At 47.9% G+C, this 19,553-nt stretch overlaps 2 protein-coding genes across 3 annotated transcripts; one reads left to right on the top strand and one right to left on the bottom strand.

Annotated features, from left to right (window-relative positions):
• Window positions 1–225: 225 nt before the first annotated feature.
• On the top strand, window positions 226–7,008 carry CDKN3 (cyclin dependent kinase inhibitor 3). The gene is made up of 7 exons (XM_051622044.1): window positions 226–395; window positions 843–898; window positions 2,355–2,399; window positions 3,314–3,536; window positions 4,416–4,447; window positions 5,542–5,645; window positions 6,855–7,008. The coding sequence occupies exons 1-7, from the start codon at window positions 226–228 to the stop codon at window positions 6,939–6,941; spliced, it is 717 nt and encodes a 238-aa protein (XP_051478004.1). The 3' UTR covers window positions 6,942–7,008.
• Window positions 7,009–11,310: 4,302 nt separating this feature from the next.
• Window positions 11,311–18,758, bottom strand: CNIH1 (cornichon family AMPA receptor auxiliary protein 1). 2 transcript variants are annotated; one of them, XM_051621191.1, is made up of 6 exons: window positions 18,642–18,758; window positions 17,119–17,187; window positions 16,806–16,853; window positions 13,893–14,005; window positions 12,818–12,961; window positions 11,311–12,197 (listed from the first exon to the last, which is right to left on the bottom strand). In XM_051621191.1, the coding sequence occupies exons 1-6, from the start codon at window positions 18,720–18,722 to the stop codon at window positions 12,170–12,172; spliced, it is 483 nt and encodes a 160-aa protein (XP_051477151.1). In that variant the 5' UTR covers window positions 18,723–18,758; the 3' UTR covers window positions 11,311–12,169. The 2 variants fall into 2 exon arrangements, with proteins under 2 accessions (XP_051477151.1, XP_051477152.1); XM_051621192.1 differs by lacking the exon at window positions 16,806–16,853.
• Window positions 18,759–19,553: the final 795 nt, after the last annotated feature.

Here is a 19,553-nt window from a genome sequence, read left to right as displayed (position 1 = left end):
TCCAGCCAATCAGCGTTTGTTTTGTTTCTTGAAAGCCCGCCTCCCCTCCGCTCTCCGCCAATCGGAGCGGCCCTCCTGGGGCGGCCGCTCGGCTTTCCGCCTATCGGGTGGCAGGAGCCCGGGGGGGCGGCGGTTCAAACGGGCGGCGGTTCAAACGGGCGGCGGCAGCAGCGGCGGCAGCAGCGCCGGGGGAGGCCGGTGAGGGGCGGGAGCCCGGGGCTCGGGATGGGGGTCCCCGGGGTCTCCCCAGCCCTGGGGGCTAAGCCGAGCTCCGGGCCCCCAGGTGAGTCCCTCGCTCTCCTCCCGCCGCAGCCCTGCGCCATGCAAGCGGGCGAATTCGACTCCTCCGACGAGGAGGCCGCTGAGGAGGACCCGAAGCCGCTCCCCGTCTCCTGGTGAGACCCCCCCCCCCCCCCCGCCCCTCCCCGGGTGTCTTTTCCCTCAGAAACTTCACCTGGAAGGGTGCTTGTCGGCCCGGGGGTGCCCCTGGAAAGGGGTCGAGTTGGTGCAGGTGAGCGGATGTGGGGCCGGGTGGGTTTCAGAAGCGTTTGCTGGTCGCTGTCCCGGTTAGCCCCAAAGTCTGGGTGCTAAGGGGGAGCTTTGCCAACGTTTTCCTCCTCTTGGGCAGGGGTACGTGCTGCAGCACGCAGCCAAACGTGTGACCCCGTTGTCTGGTGGGGTAGAAATAACACTGGCATGCTTCGTTTGTATTATTAAGTTGCAGGTATGTAACTCTTCTTGCCATCCAGCAGAAAAGGAATGTCTCGTAGCAAGTTATCTCTGTTCAAATAATCAAAACGTGCTGTTACGATTTCTAAATGATATCTTTTATTTTCTGGCAGGTTGTCTTTGTCTCCTGTCTACCCTTCTGAGCTCCTGGGATTATGTTCCCTTCCAGGTAAGAAGCATCCACTGAAATTTGCAGACGGGTTTGAAGCTGAAGAGAATTAATATCCCTTACCTTAAAATTCTGTGTTCTGTTTATTTGGTAGGGTGACTTGGTTTGTCACCTACCACTGGAATCATCATGTTTCAGAAATACTAAGACTGAGCAAGAGAATATTTGATGTAAGATCCTTTGGCAGAGTGGTAGGAGAACACTGACTGTCTCATCCATTGTCATTTAAAATATTTGGCTCTCTAGCCTGACTCACTACAAGCTGCTTCAACAAATAATTCCTTTATAAGATGTATTTGGCTCAAATTACACTCACTCACTGTGCTCAGTTATATGTCTTGCTTTCCCTTACCTTCTGAGTTGCACTACCATGGCCATGATCTAAAAACAAGCTTTCACTGTATTTTTAACTACCAAAGCTGCAGCCGTGGTGAATTAGCTGCTGGTGGTGACAGTGTGAATGTTCCCTATTTCATTTAAGCTGTTACCCAGCTTTCCTTACTCAAATCTGAGAAACCCAAGCTTGGGACTAATACCACACTAAAGAACTAGAAAACAATTGTTGAATAATATTTGAATTTAAGGTACCTTGAAGTGGGTAATGGCCACTTGTCTTAATGAGAATCCCACAACACTGGGATGCCAGTAAATATATATACCAAAAAAAATCTGCATCCTATTTTAAGCTACCTGAGCTGTTCATGTAACAGCTGTTTAATCTTCAGATGTTCTCCTCCAGCCTGGCCCTGCTGATGCAGCTCTTGGTCTGCAGGATCCTGATCTCCTGCTTTTAAAAGGTGTTTCAAGATATACACAATCCTGACTGCTGTCAGGCCAGGCATAAAGACTGTGAGCCTGTGGGGCTGTGAGGGGAAGAAGGGAGACAGAGGAGAGACACAGTGCAAATATTTTGAGAAATTTCATCTCACAAAGCAAGCTATAGCTGTGGATATTGTGGTGCAGGACTACAGGGGCTGCAAAAATGCCTTGGTAGCATGATATGAGGAAAAAAATATCAAAGTGATGATACACTGAAGATTGAATATAAGGAGGATCTTTAATATGATTTGTGCTGATTATGACAGAACAGAGAACTTACTTTTTTATCAACCAGACAACTCTTTAGTGATCTCTATCCAGCCCTTTTATTTATTGGGGTTTTGTTTTGTTTTGTGGGTTTTTTTAGGCTGTATCCTGACTTACATGCAAAACTTCTCATCCAGAAAATGCACAGCAACTTAAAACCTTGGGCAGATTTTTTAAAGATTTTATTACATGACAGCATTAAGCAGATAATGGTGTTTAAAATGTTTTCTGCACTAGTGATCTATTTGCAAAAATAAGAGCTGTGTTTTATGGGGGGGGTTGGCTTTGTTGTTTGTTTGGTGTTGGAGGCAGGTTGTCTGTGTTCTGTCACTTACCTGGAGCAGCAGTTGCCATTCATAACTTGTTTTAGGTTGCAGGTTTAAGGATGTTAGAAGAAATCTTCAGAAAGATATAGGTGAGTCTTCTGGCCAGTACCTCTGGCTCCCACGTAATGGGCAAGAACAACGTGCAGGTAAACTGAAAGCAGAAGTTAGTGAGAAGCTAAAGGTTTGCCTTGTCACAGTCTGGAGGGATCCAGACACCAGGTACCTAAACTAGTGGTGTGGTCTTGTACTTTTGTGATGGATGTGGTAGTTGTCCTTGTGCTACCACGTTGAATGCAGGGCAGTTCTGTACAGTCCTCCTGGCAGCAATGTCAGTCTGAGTTTTGGTCACACTGTGCTTGCAGATGCAGCAGATATCTTGGCACAGGCAGTGTTATGAGTGCCCAATATCACTGTCCACTCTGCAGTGCCACTCTCTGTGGCTTCCCTACCAAATACTGCATAAGTAGTCAGGGTGTTTCCAGGCTGGAGCTTTTCAGGCATCCGTGTATCTTTCACAGTAACTATGAGCTCTGCTAAGGCCTGTGCAGGAGAAGGCACCTTAAAAGTTACCAGGACAAATCACAAACTTGTAATCTGTTCCCAGAGAAAGGTGAGATTGGGTAGAAAAGATAAAATTCTGTCAAAAATTTGTGCCAAGTATTCATCTGTAAACACTGGAAGAGCAGAGACTAATAGCAAAAACCCACAGTGTGTGGACACAGCCCAGCTGGAGATGGGACAGTCCTGCTCAAGCTGGCAGCAGTTAACAGACTTCTCCATGCTGATGTGCTTCCTAGTGAGGCTTAAGGAGCTGAGAAATTGTCTCTCATGGGCTACCTGAAGTCAGATGTGAGAGAGACACAGTAGAAGGAAATGCTGCTCAAAGCAGCTGTTGTCCTAACCTCAAAGATTAAACAGCAGAATCAGTATCAAGCAGCTTATCAGTTTATCCTTAACCTTGACCAGTGTTTGTTTATTTGCAAGTGTTTTAATCTGTTGGCAGAAGAACTAAAGAACTATGGGACCCAGGATGTATTCGTGCTTTGTACCAGAGGAGAGCTCTTAAAATACCGAGTACCAAACCTTATAGACACCTACCACCAGCATGGGATCTGTGTGCACCACCATCCTGTTCCTGATGGGGATGCTCCTGACATTGCCCAGTGCTGCAAAATTCTGGAAGAGCTCAGAAGCTGCCTGGAAAGTAACCGGAAAACAATCATACAGTAGGTTCTGATTGCCTCCCTCTCACCCCTGTGAAAGGTACCAGCTTCTCTGCATATGTATGACCAGCTGAAACAGAATCCTGTCTAACAGCAATTGCATTCTCCAAGGTCAGCTCAAGCTGTGCAGAGCTGCTTGTTTCTCCTCATGCACCCTTTTGGAGCTAACTTGTCCTTTGTAAGGTTTGAACCACCCATTTCTCCTGGCTCTGTCCAGCAAGGTGCATGTTGAATGGCACCATGCAGCTAGCCTAGCTGGAAATCTTCCTAGCTGTAAGAGTTCTAAGCTAAAGCTGCTGTTGTCAGAGGATAATACACCCCTTGGGCTGTTTATCAGGAGCTCAGTGGGTTCCAGCAGTGCAAAATTCACTCATAAATTGCACAAAACTGGTTTAAAGTAATTTCTTCAGACACTTGTAGCTGAGCTTACAGTAGAGGGAATTTGTTTCCCAAGTTCCATGTTCCCTGAATGGTCCTGCTGACAGCTCCCCACACAGACATCCTCTGGAGTCGTGGGCTTCCTGCTGATGCAGAACCCTGCTATCCTTGGCTCACAACTGTCACCAAAGCCTGAATCTGGAGTAGGATGTAAGGAAAACTGATACTGCCCATTTTCCTGCCCTTTAATGCTCTCCTGTGCCACTGGGACTAATATCATCAACAAAGGGGAACTTTAAAAGTGTGGTTTCTCTAGAAAGATACTAAGGAAGGTCTGAAGAATAAACAGAAGGTAGTCTTGTGACTATATTCTAACTCTTGTACCACTGCTCCTCCTGGTTAAATGAATGCAAGAATTGTGTCAGTGCATGTAGGCATTGGGAAGGCTCTGGGTGTTGCAGGGACCTACAGCTTGTTGCAGTGAAGTCCTTTCTTCTCTTTCAGCTGCTATGGTGGCCTCGGACGCTCGTGTCTCAGTAAGTAGTTTCCTTCCCCCCTCTCAAAGCCTGACTAACCAACCCATCTCAGACCCCTTCTCCTGAGACAGCACTGTCTAAGGAAGCCAAATTCTGCTTGCAGCTTCACTGTGGTCACAATGCAAACTGCCACGACGGGAAGCAGGCTAGTTAATAGATTTGGGATCTTTCTTGGGAAAGGTGCTGTCAAATGGTAGTAGAATTATCTGCCTGTAGAGAAACTGTATGTGATGAGTGACAAAAGTATGTCGTGGAATAGCTCTGAGTGTGTAGGGGAGAGGATGGAGGGTCAGGCAGGGTCAGTCTTTCAGTGAGGCTGGTAGAAAGTTCATAATTTTTCTCTGTTTTCACTGCAAATGTTAGTCTTGTCTGATTGGTGGGCTTGCACTTCCCCTATTCCCTGATTACCTCTTCAAGAGAAGTAGATGATGAACCTATTCCTCTGCATCTTTCTTCAGCCCAATGTCCCCCTCATAAGTTTTCAAGGGTGTTAGTTACTGTGTGTGCCTCAGAAGGGTGGTGATAGTGCCAAAAAAGCAAATGCAGTCAGAAGACACAAAGACATTGGTCCCAAGTGCTGCTGGAAAGGCAGAGGGAAACAGTGGGAGGGTTCCACCTGTTTCCAAAGCCTGCAGGCTTGGGCAGGAGCCCCAGGCAGATACAGCCAGTGCCAAAGAAACAGTATTCAGCAGAAGTTCCAATAGGTCAGTTACTCTGATATACAAGTTTGAATTTTGCTAGAGTGGTTTTCATGGACCAAGGGGTAATGGTTTTAAACTGGAAGAGGGGAGATGTAGGTCAGACATTAGGAAGAAATTCTTTGCTGTGAGACCCTGGCCCAGGTTGCCCAGAGAAGCTGTGGCTGCCCCGTTCCTGGCAGTGTTGAAGGGCAGGTTGGATGGGGCTTGGAGCAACCTGGTCTGGTGGGAGGTGTCCCTGCCCATGGCAGGGGGTTGGAACTAGATGATCTTGAAGGTCTCTCCCAACCCAAACCAGGCTGTGTTTCTGTGCCCCAAGCCCTGGCCGTGCAGTGGTGCTGTGCACAGCAGGAGGAGCTCAGCATCACACGTGTGTTATTTCCCTTTCCCCTACAGTTGCTGCTTGTCTCCTGCTTCAGCTTTCAGAGGATCTGGCACCTCAGGAAGCCATGGACAGCCTCAGAGCCCTGAGAGGATCTGGGGCCATACAGACTGTCAAGGTAATGGGGCTGCAGCAGGTAAACACAGGTGCAAAATGAGGGCAGAGCTTGGGCAGCCCTCTCCTTCACCTCACAAAGGGATCCTTCTGTTTTCCTGCGATGCTCCACAGCTGGTGTCCCTGTTGCTGTCTTGGGCTTGAACTGATCATTTTGTTCTGCCTCTACTGGATTCAACAGCCCTTCTCCCTGCCTGCTCCTCACCATCATTAGTAACTTGTTGCTTTCTCCTCCTCACCCCTGCTCAGTGAGCACTGAGCTATTGTCTCTTTCTGATGCTCATGTTCTCCTCACAGCTTGGACATCTGCTTGAGCTTTCAGCCTTGGTTTTGTTCCACCTACCCAACCCCCCTGGCCATGTTCATTCTCTGTAGCTATCCCATCAATAACTGGCAGTCTTCTTTTAAGAAGTGTTAGGCCTCCCTCCATGTAGGTTTTTGGTTGCTGATCATGATGGGTTTTTCTTCTTTTGGTGGGATTTTTACCCTCTCTATGTAAATATTTCTGTTGATAAGAGTTGTAGATGTTATGCTCTTAAAACAGTTCTGTGTACAGGAGAGAGGAGCTGACATTTCTAAAGTTTACAAGATGGGAGTTTCTAAGGAGAATTTCCTGAAGTCTGCATCTTCACGAGCTCCAAGCCTCTCTGGAAGGCAAATCTTGTTTAAACTACTTGTTAAAATCAGTTTTCCACAAACCAAAGGGGCAGGTGGGGAGCAGCTTGGACCCGTGGTGGAAGGGATGGGAAAGGACATAACCAACTGTTTTAATTAGAAGCTCTCACAGCCACTTGGGGTGGATGACCTGTCCTTAGCCTCTGCTAACCAGCATTTTTAACTCATACTGATACTTATCTCGTATTGAACACTTGTGTATTAATACTCCACACAATGTATGAGGTGACCTAAGAGCTGTTCCTACCAACGGTTACACCTCTTGGAGACCCAAATCAAGCAACTTTGCATTCTGACAGGAAGCTCCCACCTCCTGAGAACCGTGGCTTGTGTTACCTTGAGCCAGGTGTGCCTTTTATGAAGAACCACAAGCCAGGATCCATGTAGTCTGTGCCTGGTGGTGGAAAAATTCCAGAGGATTTGCAGGAAGCACAGACTAGAGGGTGCAATTTTCATCCTGGGGGATCAAACAGGTTTTTAAGATGGTGCCTTTTGCCAGAGTACAGGCCACTCATACAGATCTGATTGTGCTTTTCAGCAATACAATTACCTCCACGACTTCCGAGAGAACCTGGCTGCCCACCTGGCAACAAAGGACACGGTATCGCGATCGGTATCGCGGTAACCAAGGCTGGCGTGGTGGGTCTTGGTATCCATGGGGCTGTGGCAGACACCGGGATGAGTTGCTTCCTTCCTGCCCTTTCCAGTTCCTCGTGGCTGTGTCCAGCATGACCCAGCTGCTCACTGCCACATCTGTGTGTGAAATGTTGGGGTGGGGGAAGGAAGTCCTACAGGAGGTGCAGCATCGCCCTCTCTTTGGCAGGCTTGAATACTTGCTGCCCTAAAAATACATGGAAGTGTGTGGGTGTTTGATACTGTTCTGTGGTGAGCTTGTTGTCAATATAATAATGACTGTCACGTATCTACCTCAGATTTATCATGTCACTTGGTACTGGCAGCTCCTGCTGCCACTGAACTGGTGTGTTCATGTGCTCAGTGTGACATCCTACGGGCTCCATCCATGATATCCCAAGTGGAGGAGATGCTGGGCTGTCAGAGCAGCCACCAGTTGCATTTTGACTTCTTTGTTCTGTGTAGCGTGTAAATTGGGATGAGAATTGGAGGTGAAGGCCTGATAGGAGAGGAAACAACAGCCTGCAACTTCTCCCACTGCTCATAGGCTGGCTTCTGCTCCAGTGGGCAGGAAAAAGGAGGAAGAGATGAAACATAACTCCTTCCCACTGCCTTTCTAAGAGTCACACTAGGATAACAGAGCAAGCTAAAAGTTACATCACTGGAGCTCTTTGCAAAAATACATGGCTCCAGCTTTAAACCAAAGGGAAATCAAGCATGAAAATGTCCCCACTGGTGTGCTCACCCCTCATGCACTGGTGAGAACACATTCTAAAATGTCCCAGCTCTGCTTGGCATGCCCAGTGGTATTTAGGAATAAGGAAAGGGTTTGCTACTGAGGATGTGTGACAAACCAGGTGGGTGGGGGTTGATAGGAGTACAGTAGGAAAAGACAAGGTGCTGTAGCTGTGTGGGGGAGCTCCTGGCACAGCAGCTGCTCTGCTGACACCAGAGTCAGCTGGGGGCTGGAGAGGATCTCACAGCCACACACCTGATTATCCACTTGTGAGGACCTGAAGAAAACATTTAAACCAGTTCTGTCCCATTCTGAGGAAGTGATGAGCACCCACTCCAGTGCCTGGGTGTCCCCTGGTGCCCCACAAGGCCAGTTTTGCCTCTGGGCAGGACACCAGTGTCACCCCCTGCACTTTTGGCTTCCAGACAAACCCACAGAACCAGAGGAACTGTCACCTCTGGGCTGAGGACACTGTCACACCCCCACTGTCCTGCTGTGTCACCATCTCCTGCTCCTTGCAGTTAATTCTGACTCTGCTTTCCCCCCCTGCCAAGTGCTTTACAAACCAGCTGATTACCTGGCTGGTACCAGCCTGGCCAAGGCAGCACGGCTGTCCTGCCCTCAGGGTCACCCTGTGCTCCCCAAAGCTCCAGACTGCAGTGACAAAGATATTTCTAGTGTGTTTTTGTCAAGTTTCAGTGACTTAAAGTCAGAAGTTGTGACATGGGACCCTGCCACAGCACCCATGGGTTTGAGTGGAAGGAGAACTCCCTGCTTTCCTAGCTTTGAAATTTATAGCCTTAATGTCTTGTTTGAAAGCAGACACTGGAATGATGTTTAAAGGTGATTTCTACAGATTATATTTAATTAGCTTTTACTGCCATGCCCTTCCCCACCCCTAAGGCAGGCAACAGGAACTCTTCCCAGTTTCCACAGCATGGAATTACTTACAGAGAATTCGTTGCTGGAAATGCTTTGTTCCTTCCCCAACACTCAAACAGCAACACAAAAGCAGTGTCTGTCTGTCTCTCCTTCCCTGCTGAATCCCTGCAACTGATGGTTTTCAGGTATTAAGTATGTATCAGGGGGCTTTTGAAGATGACTTAGCAAGAAACTTGCTGACAGGGAGAGAAATGTTCTTTTCTCCATTATCTTTTGCCTCCTGGCACTCCAAAAATCAATTACCATCAGGTCCCTGTTTTGAATGCACAATGACTGCTCCTCTGGCTCAGCATCCTACGTGCAGCTCCACACACACCAGCTGCCTTTGCAGGGACCACTCCAGTAGAGCTGATGTGAAGCTCCCATTGCTGGGTACAGGTGACGAACTCCACCATCCCCCTGCAGCTGGGGGGTGCTGGCAGGCACTAAACTGGTTTTCAAATATAAAAGTGCTGAAACCAGTGTCTAAGCAGCATTCTCTGAAGGACTCAGCTGGGTAGTTGTCACACTTCAACACGCTGCATTCTTGTGGGACTTTTTAACTTCTAACCTGCACTTCTGACCTTTCTCTCTGATGTTATGACAGTCTAAAGACCTTTGAAATGAGGTTACTTAAACTCTTCAGCCCTGTACTTAACCACAGCAGGCAGGACAGACTCCAAGTAAGCATTTTTGCTCCTGGGGTTACAGTGGATTCTAGCTCCCCAGTAGAGCTGCAGCAGCAAGCTGCTGTGCTGCTTTCACCTCAGAATTCTTCTGTTTAGGAACACTCACATGCACTGTGAGATGGGTAAAGCCTGTCAGCCCCAGGACAGTGCAAGTGCTGCAAATTCTCCTTAAGACCCCTCACTAAAGTGGCTCCACAGCTGGAGGGGGTTCTCAGAGGAATCTGTCAGTTGGACTCAGGAAATCCTGCACTGTTTATTCTGCTGTGTAACTTCGCTTCAATCAGCCCAAGCACCAAGGGAATGAGAGATTTGTTTAGAAGGCCAAGAGCAGCTAGGGGCTAGGAGCCAGGAAGTCTCATTTCTGTCACAAATTAATACAAATAAAAACACACAAAAGGGTTAATTAGTTTTACTTACACAGGCTGAAGTCATATCTTGCAGCAGTCTCTAAAGGAGCTAGGCAGCAGGAAAATATAAATGATCCAACAAACAATACTCCTGAGGGTCCAAAAAGCCTTTCAAAAAATTATTCTGCTAAAAGCTTGAAATTCTGATTGCATAAAGAAGAAAATCCTCTTGTCGACTAGTAAGTGATGGAAAGAGATTACAGGGTAGGAGTAAGGAGTTTTGGGTGAGGAGGGGCTCCTGGGGTGTGCAGGCTGGAACCCCTGCCTTGTCAGGGCTGTGAGATAAAGCCTGCAGCTGTTGGAAAGGTTTGGGGAGTGTCAGGAAAAAAAATAGATACATTTGGTAACGCTGAATGCTTGAGCAGTAAGGGCACAGGAAATGAAGCATCAGTAAATGCAAAGGAACATGTGAGAAAAATGATTTTATATACACAGTAATAAGCTGCCAGGTATCTGTCATGACTAAGAAAAGAAAACCTGAAGTTATCACAGCCTGAATTCTCATATCCCCAGCTCCATGATAAAAAGAGAGGAATTCAGAAGCAGGGAGCAGGAACCTGCCACACTACATCCCCTGGGCATCCAAATCTTGTGTGATGACAACAGGTCTGGTCTCCTCCAGCTTAGGAAAAGAACATTTGAGGAGACAAAAAAAGGATAACCATAAAGCTATGAGGACTTCCAATCAAGAAGAGATTAAACAAATGTCTCTACTCTGAGAGATGACATGATGAACATCTATTTAATCATATCCAGCACAAAGAAGGTGAAAAGGAGAAAATTTTCAGTATCTTTAAAAACAAGAACTGGGGAGCAATAAATGAAGCTCAGCAGAACTTTTCAATACGGTTTCTTACAAACTGAGTAATTCCATTGCAGAACTCACTGTCTCAGGGCATCTCTCATACTAGGCTATGAAAGTGCTCATGAAGCAACTGAATTCATGGAAGAAAAGCTCTTCAAGGGCTGTTTAAGATGCCAGACCTCTAGCTCAGGACACCTGTGCCAGGCAGGTTTCCAGACATCCTTCCACCCTTCAGGCAGAACTATTCAATGCCTTCCCTGTTCACATTCTTTTTCCTCAGTTGCTGCCACTGCCCAACAACCCAACCCTGGAGGGGTGGAATGTCAGGAGGAAGCCAGGGCAGCCATTCCTATGGCACCCGAGACCCCAAGTGAACAAACAGTTTATACAAAAACATTTTACTAGAACTGGGCAACTATTCATTATCCTCCAGCACATTGTATTAGGAAAAGGATTCCTCATGGTTACTCCTAAATTAAGCAGCTGCTGCAGTAACAACTTACAATGCAGTATTACCAGTTTAGCTGAAATACCTTCCCCTGCCCCATCTATTTATCTGCAGATCCATGAAAAAAGAAGAAAGCAGGAAAGCAGAGCTTCCCTTTTCCAGACATAACTAGATTCAGTGTTCTATTTTTAAAAAGGAATGCAATTACCCATCATAGAATCATCACAGAAGGGTTTGGGTTGGAAGGGATCTTCAAGATCATCTAGTTCCAACCCCCCTGCATGGGCAGGGACACCTCCCACAACAGATGAATAGAGCTGTTCAATTTAAAGCAAAACAAGGCACCAGGTAAAAATAAGTGTTCCTGAATTGGAGACTTTTTGTTTTATTATTTATTGCACTAAGGAACAGCAGGGCAGTTTCAAAATCTCACTTTCTGCTTTGAGAAGGTCTGTAGTATTACTCTTTTAACTCGAGTATTTTCATCATTGGGCTTGACAAAGGTTGTAGGTTTGTTTGTTTGTTAATAAGACAGCACAGACATTAAAGAAAAAAATCATAACTTAAATTTACTCCTTTGTGGACAATTCAGCTTCTTCCTTCCACAAGGACACATGCTTGAGATTCAAGCCAGGTGAGGATACAGAAATGTCTGAACCATGCACAGACAGGGAAAAATGAACCAGACAGAAAAATAAAACAGAACTGCTATTTTTGCAATTGTGCCCATGAAGTCATCTCTTAAGACCAACGTCACCTACAGGGAAAGGCCATGACACTTCCAGTCCTTCCCAAGCCCTTGGCAGCTCCAGCTGGCTTGTGGTTGGAGTGGGACATGAGTCCAAAGGAGCTGCTAGGAAGCCCAGCCCAAAGCAACCCCCTCCTGCGCTACGGCTCATCAGCCACAACACCTACTGGAGATGACAGCTGTTCCTCACGGAGTGCAAAGTCAGGACTTTCCAAAACCCCATCATCTTTACATCAGCTTACATGTAATTCTTTGATTTCAGTGTCCCAGTAAAAGATAAGAAAACAGTCTTTCCACAAATATAAAATGTGGAAGTGTTTTAAAAATAGGGGAGGCGTCGTTTCCTAACGCGAACGCGATCATCAGGTTCCGTAGTCAATCTTGGTAAGAGGTTCTCGTCGTCAAGAATCCATGTTTTGTGGCTTTTGCATGCACTTAACTGGAACAAAGCTTGCTGGATGTCTTCTTAAGAGCTCACCAGAACATAAATCATGCTGGAAAACAAAATAAAAATTAGTTCTACAGTCATGGATTCCAAGGAACCAATCCGTGTGAGGTCCATGGACTGCCCATCCCTGGGGTGTTCATGTCCAGGCTGGATGGGGCTTGGAGCAACCTGGGCTGGTGGGAGGTGTCCCTGCCCATGCAGGGGGTTGGGACTAGATTATCTTGAAGGTCCCTCCCAATCCAAAGCAGCCTGGGATTCTCTGACTGTGACTGAAGGTTTAAACAAGACACATCAGAAGGCCATTACTGAGCATGACATGAACTGATGCAACCCCAGTTACTTACTCTAAAAATGTGACTGTTCCTGTTTCTTAATGAAAATGCTGGGGGGGGTTATTACAGAATGCTTAGAAAAACAAAAGCTCAGAGCTTTCAAGTCTCCAGTCACACTATACAGATTCAAATTCATAATTCCAACCAAATCAAGACTTGTGTTTTAAAGCAGAATAACTGGTGTTTGCAGTTTCTTTTTTTTTTTTTTTTTTTTTTTTTTTTTTTTTGAAAGGGAGGACTGGAGATATTCCCATGTACAAAATTTCTCTTCTGCATTGAGCCCAAAATTTCAGACTGAAATTTAGGTAGGAGACAGAGGAAAAACCAAACTTACCCGTATAGGTAGTAAAAAAATGATAGAAGGTAGAATGCTAATTTGCACCATCCTTCTTTCTGGCAATAGGCTAAAATATCTGCATTCATGATGGTTGTAGGATCATACAGACCAGGGCCACTCATCACAGGTCTACTCATGTACCTGAAAGTGATGCACAGGGAAGTTTTGTGGTGACAGCAAAACTGGTTCCTGTCCCCACCCACCAAGTAACTCCAGAGCCAAGTCAAGGAATCAGGAATCACACCCCTGACAGCAGAGTCCATCTGCTCCCTGCAGGAGGTGATGAGCTGCAAGAGCAACAAAAAGCTCCAAACTCAGGCACCTGTGGAAGAGCTTCCACAGACGCTCTCACAACAGCTCACCTTGGCCTTAAAGCCCATACACCAAAAGGAAATGGGACAAAGTTATAAATAAATGAAAAATGGGATTCCTTACCAAAAGGTTGGAAAAGCTGGAGAAGAGCCCAGCCTATAACCCCACGTAACCTGCAGCCTCTCACATCAATGCTGGCTGCCCTGCTGCAGGAACACTCACACGGGCCAACACAAAATGATCCTGAAATTGCAGTTTAACACCAGCCACTGGCTGAAAGAAAGTCCTGCCTTCACCCCTCGGATTCCTCATGCCAGGACCAGCACAGCCACTCAGGGACAGCTGTTCTGCTGGGTTAAATTCCAACCGGAACAGCTCCCTCCTGTGGCTCCCTGCACAGGAGTAGCACCGGCACACGGAGAGGTGGAGCCCACATCTCAGTGGCTGGAGGAAAGAGGAATTGCCACTTCTGCTGGCAACCCACCCCATAAACCTGCAGCGTTGGTCACCTCTGGCATGTCAGCTCCCTTGAGCGCACACACAGCTCGGTTCTTGCACAGCACAAGAGAATAAAAAATGAAAATGACAGGAGAAAGCAAAATGATGGCTCCTGTGTTCTAGCCATGAGGTGAACTTTCTCGACATCTCAAAAAGCATCTTTAGTTGCCAAAGACACAGAACATTTCACAGGAAGCATTGAAACAGGAGAACGAGCAACGGCTAAGGTGGGTACAGAGACACCAGACTCATCAAATATTACCTCCAAATATGATAAGCCAACAAAGGCATATTGAGACCCAGTGTAAGCCACTCTGCTGCACAGAGAAACATAACACAGAAGAATGCATGGATGAGGTACTCTGGAAGCACAAGCTGGAAAAGAAAAACAGGAGTTAGAGGTTTTGATTACCCAGACCAAAATGTGTGGTGTTTAATCTATGCTGGAGGTAAACTATTGTTCAAAAAAACCCACAATTTTGGCTCTTTTTAGCTATGACTAAAAATGACACTAACAAGACTGCAGAAAGTGAAACCAGCAGTACATGCCTTGCTGTTTTCACATGATATGCATGAACCAAGAAGAAAAATGCTCAGATCAATAGGGGTTTTTTTACTGCTTCTATGAAATGAGGTGTGCTGCTAACATTCCACGCTTCATACGTGACCTTCATCACAGGAGAGATCACAAAGGTGTTTCTGCTCATGCAACAGAGAAATATCAGCAGGAAACATGCTCCATGTGAGGGTTGAGAGGCAAAAAGATGGTTTGTGTTTTCCTGTTTCACAGCCTTGTTTTGTTATTCACACATACACCGTTTTTCAGACTCAGTTGCCAAAATGCAACAGCATCAAGGCAGAGCTTTCTCAAACCCACTGAGCAGTGAGGCTGTTGGGCACAGGGGTCTGCACAGCCCAGGGGGGCAGGGCAGCACCAGCCAGCTCCCTTCCCCTTCCCCAGTCCCTGCTGTGCATGCTTCAGAGCACCATGCTGTCCAGCAGAACCCACAGAGCTCATTTTCAGTTGACTAGGGAGTCACAGAGAGCGTGAAATGGCAAGTAATATTAGTGTATTAATCGGAATAATATGGAGACACACGTGGGTTAAATGCATGCACAGAGCCAGCAAAACCTCACAGCTGCCACCAGAGTAACACTTCCTAAAACCAGCCAGCCTAAAGTGACACCATTTACTCCTTCACACCATTCAGGAAGAAGCAAATCTGTAAGCTTTCCACTTCACAACTCAGGGCCACTCTAACATCTCGTGAAAAATTCTCCATTTCTGCCTAAAGATTTAAATTGTCATGGTGTATGTGCACACACAGCACACTCTGCCCCTCTTCCTTGTGTGACAAGGCTAAGGTTGCATGGGCTGACTACACTGAAGGGTCAGTGGTTTAAAGTATCTTCCTAGAAATCTAAAAACTACCAACAGACATTCTCCCCACCTGCTTTGCTGCAACATTCTGCTTCTCTAAATGAAGACTGTCAAACAAAGCAAATCTGCATCCACATCAACAAAAATAATCTGTCACACATGAAGTGTTTCAAGTAAATATTTTTGCCCAGTTCCTTCTTTGTGTACTTACCATTTACAACATGGTAATTATTTATAGAAGAACAACAACCACCCTATCCAACACACAATGCATTTGGCAGCCTGCTGAGACAGATTTACCAGCTCTGAAAATCTGTAGTTTATTTAACTATGCATCTCAAAACACATTTTTCTTTATCTTGTTTGTTACACGAGACTCCCACACCAGAATACCTGTCTCTCTCAAATCTACCACACTTAATCCTCCCGGGCTGGCTAAGAAAAATGAAATACATCAGGTTCTACCATGGTATTTATCAGAGAAGTGAGGGAGGAAGAAATGTCATTGCTGAGAAGAGACACTGCTATAATAGGAGCAGGGAAGAGAAGGCATCAACTGTGTACTAAGCAGTTACTATTTCTGGCTAATCTTTCTCCTGAGGTGTCTCAGCTCCTACAAGAATTTCTGGTCTTGCTTCTGTGTGTTTGTGCAGCATCCTTTACCAGATCCCCTCAAGAGTCTGGCTCTTCACTTTTAGCATCTAATCTACTTCCACAAGAACAGCAAATACTGTTATTTTCAATTCACAGAGCTGCCATGTAATAAACACTCCATGCATGTAGGTGAACAGCAGGTTAATACTTGTGGCAAACATGCGTGTTGTAACACTTCAGAGGCCGTGATCAGATCACAATGCAGAAATGTCACGAGGATTTGCCCCCAGACTGCAGCAGGAATGACTGTAGGACAGGCCAAGCAAGGGAAACTGTTAGATGCACAGCTATCTGAGCAGGACACCTCTCTCTCTGAGATGGAATCCCCTGCCTCTGGCCTCTCCTCCTCCCCACCCCTGCTCAGGCTGCAGGTCTCCTCGTCATCCCTGCCTAACACGCGTGTTCCTCCCCTCCCCAGACCCTGCCAATTCATTCTTCATTTGCAAAACTGACTTTGCTCTTCATCACACAATGAAGCTACAGGCCAGGCTGCACTGCTCTGTTGCCATTCTACCTCAGCCCGGGCACACCAAGGCAAAGTAAGAACCATGAGACATGCACAGAAAAACCTGCTGTATCAAACTATCTTCTCTTTAACAAGCATCCCTTTTACTGCTGGCCTGCTAGAAACTCAAATAAATATTTGTCTCCAAGTCTTTTCACAAACCAAGGAGTGTCAGAGTTGCATCCAAGAGAGGACACCAAGATACACCCCCTGATCCTGGAACATAAAACAAAAAGGTAAGATAATGCCTATCACACTCTGCCCACCTAAATCCTCAAGCAAGATCAGAATTTACCTGCTCAATGCTAAAAAAATACAACTGGTCTCCCACAGTCTCACGAGTTCAATCAATCTTGCTTGCAAAGTGCTCTTTATTTGTACCTGAAGTGACTTCAGCTCAGCCACAGGACATATAGACCAGGCATGTAACAGTTTTCCCCACTTCACTGGGTAAGCAAGCAGGATTGTTTGGCACAAAAGATGGAAACCCATGAAGTCATTACCAACCCCAGCAAACAAATAATGAGCAGATGAACAGGCACACTCAACAAAACAGCTTAATAGTATTACAAATGTTCCTAACAAAATGGAAGGGAAGTGGCATTGAAAGCATTCAACTGAAAAGCTGTACACACCTTTAATGCAATTTTGACTCTTTTAATCTTTTTGACCTTTTCAACTGTCTTTGGGCCGAAAATGTAGAAAGCAGATTGAAAGAATGTTAGTACGACAGCTGACAAGATCACCAGCAGATTAATAACAGTCAGAATATTCAAGTTGAAAGTAAAGAATTAGGCAAAGGATTTTTCCCTAGAACTTCTACTGAACAGCTAGGTTTCGTCCAGATGCAATTCCATTGCCTACTTTGGGTATACCAAGAGAACATCAAATCCAAGCACTTTACGTATATTTATTAACATTTTTAAAGATGTTTAGCGTGCAACTTACAGGATTAAGTGTGTTACATTGGTCTATAGGGTTCTTGTAATCTGTCTTCAGCTCATCAAATGCAATAATCTAGGGAAAAAATGAAACAGTTGTGATCCTTCAGCCCAGGAACAACAATGTATTTGATCCATGAAAAGCAAATTTTGCTACAGAGCCACACAAGCTTCAAGGAATGTAATTTCTCCATTCTAACCACACAAACCCACAGGTAAAACATAGTTGCAGCAGGTTAGACAAACAAGGAAGCAGAAGACATTTCAGCTCACAAACCTCTGCCTTTTTACCTCCCCATCAACAACCTCCAACGTCCCTCTTTCAGCAGTTTTTAACCCAGCTCACTGTGCACAGCCCCCAAATGCTGCGAGTCTCTTGTTGTCAGCAGGAACGCTGACCCTACATGTATGTCCAAAAAGTGCATTAAAAAACCCCAAAAACTACCTTTACGTGGCCTTTTCATGCCCACAAAGTCAAAGATGCAGAATGAAATACAACAGAAGCCACACCTACATGACAAATATGATATCAAGCATCACAAAAGTCTTAAGACAGACTGACTCATAATCAGTATAAGATTCATTTATATACATATAAGCCCTGATATGCTTCGAGGACAGGGCTGATATTATGACATAACAGTTTTTATTAAGGATAACTACAAAGCTTGAAACAGCACCAAGAAAAACATTCTCCTCCATCCTCTCCCAAAGCAGCATCTCTCAGCTGACCCAGAGCAGGTGCCTGGCTCTCCCCGGGTCAGGTTCACGACAGAAAACTCCACAAAGGCTGCCAGATTTCCAGCTCCTACAAGGTAACGATGACGGGTGGGGGCCAGATGTGGTAGCTCAGCTTCCACCGCAGGCGTTTCGGGGATGCCTGTGGGCATCTCATCAGCCTGCAGGCAGGGAGGAGGGAGGACATCTCCTGGAGCCTGCAGGCAGGGAGGAGGGAGGACATCTCCTGGAGCCTGCAGGCAGGGAGGAGGGAGGACACCTCCTGGAGCCTGCAGGCAGGGAAGGGGGACACCTCCTGGAGCCTGCAGGCAGGGAGGAGGGAGGACATCTCCTGGAGCCTGCAGGCAGGGAAGGGGGACACCTCCTGGAGCCTGCAGGCAGGGAAAGGGGACACCTCCTGGAGCCTGCAGGCAGGGAGGAGGACAAACCCCTCTGGGGCTCCCCACAGGAGGCCTCCTGCCCGCCGCCCCTCCCCGGCAGCCGTTTCACCGCCGTTTCCAGCCGCCCCCGGCGCCCGCCGCCTCCCGGCCCGGCCCGGCCTCTTCCCCCCACCCCACAGCCGCGCCGCTCCCGCTGGCGGAGCTGGGTCCGCAAACCGCCCCGGGAAGCCACCCCGAGGGACGGACGCCGGGCCCCGCGGCCTGCGGGAGCAGCGGGGCCGGGGAGCGCCCGGGGCCTGCCCGCGGGGAGCGGCGGCTCCGCAGGGCCGGGCCGCGCCGGTGGGAGCCTCTCTCGGCCCGGAGGTTGCCCGGGACCAGCCGCGCCGCGGGAGGGAGGGAACCCCGCACTCACATGCCAGATGGCGAAGAAGATGAGGGCGGCGGTGAGCAGCAGCGCCAGCATGTAGCAGAAGGCGGCGAAGGTGAAGGCCATGGCGGCGGGGCCCGGCGAGCCGCGGCGGCGGGAGCGGCGCGGGGGCAGCCGGGAAGGAGCGCGCAGGGCCCGCGGGCGCCCCCTGCCGGGAGCCGCCGGGAGCCGCCGGGGGGGGGGGGGGGGAGCGGGCCCCGAAGGGCGCGGGGAGCGGGGGGGTCCGCAGGGCCGCGGGGGGGGGAGGCAGATGGGGAGCGGGGTTAGCCCTGGGGCGCGGTGAGGCGGCCTTCGATCGGGTCGAAATGGGGGAGACAGGCGTGCGGTCGTAACAAATTGTAGAGTCAGACTGGTTCGGGTTGGAAGGGACTTCAACGCCATCCAGTCCCACCCCCCTGCATGGGCAGGGACACCTCCCACCAGCCCAGGTTGCTCCAAGCCCCATCCAACCTGCCCTTCAACACTGCCAGGGATGGGGCAGCCACAGCTTCTCTGAGCAACCTGGGCCAGGCTCTCACCACCCTCACAGCAAAGAATTTCTTCCTCAGAACTCATCTCAGTCCCCCTTATTCCAGTTCAAAACTCTTCCCCCTCATCCCATCCCTCCCTGCCCTTGTCCCAAGCCCCTCCCCAGCTTTCCTGGAGCCCCTTCAGGCACTGGAAGGTGCTCTAAGGTCTCCCTGGAGCCTTCTCTTCTCCAGGCTGAACACCCCAACTCTCCCAGCCTGTCTCCAGAGCAGAGCTGCTCCAGCCCTGGGATCATCTCTGTGGCCTCCTCTGGCCTCTCTCCAACAGCTCCATGTCCTCCCTGTGCTGGGGACCCCAGCCCTGGCCCCAGCCCTGCAGGGGGTCTCAGCAGAGCAGAGCAGAGGGGACAATCCCCTCCCTGGCCCTGCT

The sequence above is a fragment of the Apus apus genome, chromosome 5 (genome assembly GCF_020740795.1).
Source record: "Apus apus isolate bApuApu2 chromosome 5, bApuApu2.pri.cur, whole genome shotgun sequence".
In the NCBI taxonomy this organism is placed as follows: domain Eukaryota; kingdom Metazoa; phylum Chordata; class Aves; order Apodiformes; family Apodidae; genus Apus; species Apus apus.
This window is presented reverse-complemented; position numbering and strand designations above follow the sequence as displayed.